A 6368-nucleotide genomic window follows, 5' to 3' on the forward strand; every position below is an offset into this window, starting at 1 on the left:
CCTTTTGTGCAAATATTACCTTCCCTGAGGTCCTAGTTGGCTTCCCCCTTTAAAAGTGCCCCCCCTTCAGCATTTACTCTGCTCCTTCTCTTTTTTTTCCCGTAGCATGTATCATCTCCTGATAAATATTGTGTGTGATTTCTCTTGGTCCCCAAAAATATATCCATAAGAGCAGGAACTTGCATCTGATCCATTCAATGCTGGAGGAGGGTCCAACATTACAGGTGCATATTTAATGCTTTTGATCCCGATTTCCAACTTGCTTAAGAAGTGACGATTTTGAAGTCGACAGAGTGGAGGAGGAGTTGAGGACACAGTATTGCCAAAGCCACAACATGCAAAACAAAACAAAAACAAAAAACAAACCACTATGGCCAGGTGCTTTGGATATACCAGTGTGAGGATATAGGACTGACTTAAAATAGGAACATTTCAGTGGGACAAGGCAGTATTTTAACTGAGAGCAAAAAATCAACTCACTCCACGGCAAGAACTAAAAGGAAGTGATAAAGGAGTTCCACACCAGGATACCAATCCAGGCACTGGGAAACTTCGTGAAAACTTTGACCACAAGTGAGGAGTTTGGAGAAGAGCCAAACTGTACCAAGGAGGGCTGCTGTCTTTGAAAGGGTGATGAAACCGATGGCTTCTCCTCAGAAACTGGATCTATCTAAAAGTGTAGGGAGTTCACCCCTTCCCCAAAACCTATCCATGGGCCACTTGGGCCAGTGGTGGAGAATCCTAATTAAGAAAAAAAAAATCCTAGTTAAATACTCTCTCAGCATCATGACAGCTGCTTGGATGGGAATGATGCTTAGATCGGGGTGTGGGTAGCTGCAATATTGAATTGTAATACGTTGAATAAATATTTGAAACTGAAGTTTACCCACTGAAAGAGGATCCAACCATCATGTCTTAAATGTTCAAGTCTCCATAAATACGTAGAACTAAACAACCCAAAGTTACCTCAGTGAATATTCAAATTGAAAGTTGCTTATTATTAAGCTTGGTATAAATAATTGTATAAAGTTCCCAAGGTAATCAAAAGGCAGACTATTTAAGTATTAGCAATTTGATTTTTTTTTAATTTAAACCAGCAAATATTTCTTCCAAACAATCTGAGCTCTTGTCTGTCTGGCTTCTGGACAACTTTATCATTAGCATCTTTCATCTAAATAATTCACTAAAATGTTATGAAGGAGTTTTGTTTCTCTACCAAATACCCCTTCTCTCTGTATCAGAGAACCCAGAAATAATTAAAGGAAGTTCAGCTTGGGTAGTTTTTCTTGCTAAGCTGTTAGCTCTGGAGAGGGGTGTGGTAAGGGAAGGGAGAGGGTCTTACACATCACTATAAGCAGCTTTGACTCACGGAGACCATGCAGTGCACTAATAACGCTAACGCAGAGAGCTCGGCTGTCTGCAATCTGTTCCGTGTCTGATATCTGATGCCAATCCTTACAGGGATAAAGGCCACAAAAACAAATGCAGAGGCACTGGATTTAAATATATTCAGCCCCGAGAGGTCTCTCTGGTTGGCTTCTTTTCCCAGCTGCCACTCATCAGAGAACGAGTTTACCAACAGCCATCAGCCAAGCACATCCAAGCTGGATCCAGGCCAAGAGCAAGCAGGGTTGTTGAAATCTGGGCAGCGAGGTGGAAGGGTGGTCAGTGCGTCAGGCGGATGGAAACATGCGGGACCTGATGGCCAGCAGCTGGAGGAAGTTTGGCCATGCTGGCAGGGGGACATATGAGTGGTTAACGAGTGAACCCAGCCTACCTCTTCTGGAAACCCAGCTGCAGGTCTGTATCTATGACTTCAGCCTTTTCTTCCCCAAAGTGTCTTTTGTCAGTTTTAAAAACCAACAACGCCTGTATTTTTAGGGTCTTAAAACTTAGTGGCAGCATTTTACTTTATGGGTAGGACAGAAATACTCATTCCCTGGTCTAAGGAAGTAACTGGAAAGTTGTATTCTTTTGACAAGGAGAGATGCAAGTAAAACTTGCCAGAAATATATTCCAAGAACACCTGATAGATCAAATTTATCAAAGAACACCTGAAAGGAGGAGTCAACAAATCTTGATGCCTTCATTTTGTGACTTTGTTCTTTGCACAGTAAAGCAATGTCTACGTACGCAAAAAACGAGAGGTTCCCTTTGGCTGTAGAATGACAGTGTTTCCAGGAGTTAGGAGAAGCCAAGGAGCTCACCTCGGGCAGGGTAGCAGAGGGTTAAGGAGGTTTTTGTCTCTAAGAAACACAGCAGCTGCTTTGCTTTGTCTGGAAAATCACCAAAGAAGCCTCAGTCTGAGGCGGCAGAAAGGAAAAATATTTGCAGAAACCTAAGAACTCAACTAATTTTATGATCAGGAGGAAAATGAAGAATCCTCCTGTCCCACAAGAGGCAAACCAACCTATTTCCCTGTTGTCTGCAAAATCGCCTGACGAGGCTGGGGTTTAAGCTCTCCCAAACTACCTCTTACAGAAAGATATTGTTTATATATTTATATATTATTTATATTTAACATTTATAATTGCATATATAGAATTAATTGTATATCCTTCAACAGTCACACTTTTAATTGAATATTTTTTAAAAATATTCCCCGAACAAGAAAGTCCTTGTGTCAATATATGTATCAGAAATTTTTAAAGAAACAACTTTGAGGGAAGTGAACAAATAAGAACATTTGACTAGAAAAGTAGGCATCCTTTCTGCATTAAAAAAAAAAAAAGATCCAAAATAACTCGAACCAATATACCAAGAATCAGTAAAAGAGAAAATTAAGGAGACATCATAAATTTGTCCTGTCACTCTGTGCTTCTCTTAACCAGAACCCAAGAAGAGTTACCTCAAGAAAGTGTCCTAATTTGCCATCTTAGATAAGTCTTTTAGTGCCAATGGATATTTGGATACATTTGCCTCAACCAATGGAAGTTCTAATTACAGGAGGGGACTGTGACTTTTCACTGTCCAAAATTTTGCAACTAATTGCAAAAAAAAAAAAATGCAACTAATACTGATAATACCATAAGTGGCATAGCCATAAACAACAGGGTCTGTTACACAAAATCTTTTAAATAGAGGATTAAGTATCTTTATATTCTGTGCATATTGAACTTACAGAGTATTTAAAATTTGATGCCCACAACTATTTAGAAACTATTATCATCCATATAATTGATGGAGAATGAAGAAAACTAAGTCATGCATAATTGGTCCGTGTTTATCAAGGTTAAAGAGTGTTTCAGTAGCTTCAATATTTTTAACAATTCATCTAGAGAAAAAGCCTACACATAGTTAAATTGCTTTTGACTTCAACTTGATTTTTTACTATGGTAGTAAATTTATTTCTGAGTTTATCTGTTCTTACAGCTTTTGTAATCAAAGTCTTATTATATCATAACAGATTTTTAAGTTAATAGTTTTTGATTATGTGTAACAGAAAGAACCCATAACTTAGAAATATAACAATCACACATGTAAAATATATTAAATATATTAAAACATAAACATAGTAATGCTAGTTTTTGTTGTTGTTTTTTTAATGTTCACTGCATTTTCTAGACTTAGCAATAAATTTCTAGACTTCTTCTGGTTATCTTTAGTATTTTATTTTCTAGTAAATTTGACCATTTCTACCTGAGGTAGAAATATGTATTTATATATTTTTTTCACCAAGTGCTTTACACACATTGATTCATTAAATCATCCTGCCAACCCTCCAAAAAAGATATTATTTCCATTTCATAGAGAAGGAAATCCAAGTGCAGAGGGGATCAATAAAGGGTCCACGCTTACGCAAGTATTAGAAAGTTCTACTAGAATGCAAAGCCAGAGCTGTCAAACCCCAAACAAGACGTTCTGTTTTCAAAAACAAAAACAAAACAAAAACCACTTTTAATTTTTATGCACTTTTTTTTTTAAAGATTTTATTTATTTATTCGACAGAGAGAGAGACAGCCAGCGAGAGAGGGAGCACAAGCAGGGGGAGTGGGAGAGGAAGAAGCAGGCTCATAGCAGAGGAGCCTGATGTGGGGCTCGATCCCACAACGCCGGGATCACGCCCTGAGCCGAAGGCAGACGCTTAACCGCTGTGCCACCCAGGCGCCCCTAATTTTTATGCACTTTAAGCTAAAAATATCTGAACTCATATCTTACCAAGCACAAAATATCTGGCAATATAAGTATTAAATAAACTAATTTTGAACCAAAACAACACACACAATTGTAAATTCTGTAGGAAGTAAAAAAGAGGTTACAAACAACCCTAGATATGCCAGTCTCTTAAGAGGTCACAGCCAGTTAAACAGTTGTCCTTACCCCCCAAATCAAGGAGAGATCCCTAGCTCACATAGTTTATTATATTTTATTTTAAATAATTAGATAAAGAGCTTAGTATTTTGCTTGTTTGTTTGAAACACAATATAAGGCTTTAATTTTTTTCTTTTGTAATGGATACAAACACATTTGTTGCTAATGCTTTATATAGCAGAGAAACTTCTTACCTCACTACTTCTTAGCAGCTTTATTTAAAGCAATGTCTCTGCAATTTGGAACAGTTTTTTTTTGTTTGTTTGTTTTTTGTTTTTTTTTGCTGCTTCTCTACTTTGCTGGTGAAGCATCGTTTCATGGCTATTATATTCTTTATTCCATCAAGAACCATCATCACTGAGCTAATACTGTAAAGTCAATACCTCCCAGGTTGCTTAATAATTTATCTGCATTTTTTATTAACTACTGAACTTTCAAGAATATTTAATTTCAGGTTTACACTTAAGTCTGACTGAGATGGGAAGCCTTGCAGATGATGAATATTGTAACAAAGCACCAGACTTTACACTTTAAAGATTGTACTCTGAGAAAACAACCAAAAAATTAGTGTTTACACCAGATAGAGCTCACAAAGAACTTACACTCTTAAAGCACAGATACTGCAGAAATCTTCTCATATCTAGTTTAATAATATCCTAGACTGCATAAGGTTTTTTTTTCTTGGGGGGGGATTCTACAAATATTGCAAAGACAAATGGAAGGAATTTTAAAATCTCATCATAAATGCCAGTGATCAACTCAGGTTTCAAATACTATTTATATATGACATGAACACATAACTATGTCAGAATTCATTCCAGGATTAAATAATTTAAGTTCCATAGGATCCTGTTTGTGGAAATACCACATTATTGGTCTAATTCTAAATAGAGTAAGCGCATAAAGGGTAAGAGCTCCGGTTCAAGGAATGAGTGCTGGGCCTACCAACGAAAACCTACTCTCCTAGTGTGCCTTCAGGGAAATATCGCAGGCGGTCGCCAGTGTGTATCTTTGACATCTGAATTGATACTTTATCATATCCAGTTCCTTCCTTTCACGTGGGCCCAAGCCATTGGCATAAAGAAAGGACTACAGTGATTTTGAGCGTGGGTAATGAGGATAAGAATAAAAGATGAAGAAAGAGAGGCGCTTTAGGAACGCAGTCTTCTTTCCCCCTCTCCTAACCCAGCTTCATTCCCGAATTCCAGGGCACCCAGAAGACAAGTTCCACCAGAGACGACGTGGAGCCCTTCCTGTGCATCCTACTTCCAGCGACCATCCTGCTCTTCCTGGCCTTTCTGCTGCTTTTCCTGTACCGCCGCTGCAAGGCCGCCGGGGCCCAGGGGCAGGTTTTCGGCCCCGACGCCCCGGAGCGCCCCGCCGCAGGGGAGGCCACGGACGCCCTGCCAGGCTTCCCCTGGAGCGGCGAGCAGGCCCTCCCCTACTCCCCGCCGCCCCGGGACACGGCCCTCCCCTCCGCGGGCCTGCCCCCCTCCTACGAGGAGGCCACCAGGAATCGCCCCGGGGCGGCGGCTCTGGATGTGGCCCGCCCTGGGCAGAGGGCTCCCCCCGCCGAGAGGGGCAAACAAACTGCTGCCGGGCTCCCTTCCGAGCCCAGCTCGCAGCCCCTCCCGGAGCGCGCCCGGGGGGCCGAGCGGGGCCTCCAGACCTAAGGGCCGCTCTTCGCAGGCGACCCTGCGACCCCTGGCTGATGCCGCTCCAGGACAGGAAGCTCGACAGATGTCAGTCTGGGTAACCATTCTCACGTTCCTTGCGGAATTTTTTTCCGGGGTTGTCCTGAGGAGGACTAGGCTTTTCTAAAATATGTAACACCCTTGAGAAAAAAAAAATAGGAAAATTCTATGTGAGTTGAGAAACAATTAGAACTACTGGTAAGCATGGGGACGAGCTCTGAAGGAAAAGCAAAACGCTTCTAAGCCAGAGGAAACGGCTTTTGCCACCAAATAAGATGTTTCTTCCTACACACGTTTTTCAGGGATTTATGGCTGCACTTCTGTGTGAAAGCTTCAAGATGCCTGGAGAGTTCTAGAAGGAAA

The 6368-nt window shown here is 40.7% G+C and overlaps 1 protein-coding gene across 1 annotated transcript; it reads left to right on the top strand.

Annotated features, from left to right (window-relative positions):
- The first annotated feature begins 1659 nt into the window (after positions 1-1659).
- SMIM28 (small integral membrane protein 28) lies at positions 1660-5984 on the top strand. Its single transcript, XM_034670784.1, has 2 exons — positions 1660-1800; positions 5520-5984. Exons 1-2 carry the CDS (start codon positions 1690-1692, stop codon positions 5982-5984), a joined length of 576 nt encoding a protein of 191 aa, XP_034526675.1. The 5' UTR covers positions 1660-1689.
- Positions 5985-6368: the final 384 nt, after the last annotated feature.

This window comes from Ailuropoda melanoleuca, chromosome 10 (genome assembly GCF_002007445.2).
Source record: "Ailuropoda melanoleuca isolate Jingjing chromosome 10, ASM200744v2, whole genome shotgun sequence".
Taxonomy (NCBI): domain Eukaryota; kingdom Metazoa; phylum Chordata; class Mammalia; order Carnivora; family Ursidae; genus Ailuropoda; species Ailuropoda melanoleuca.

Bases quoted from the DNA above. Each gene is read 5' to 3' on its own strand.
- SMIM28 (XM_034670784.1), top strand. From the start codon at position 1,690: ATGCGGGACCTGATGGCCAGCAGCTGGAGGAAGTTTGGCCATGCTGGC. The intron at 1,801-5,519 runs GTCTGTATCTAT...CCCGAATTCCAG, and splicing joins TTCTGGAAACCCAGCTGCAG to GGCACCCAGAAGACAAGTTC.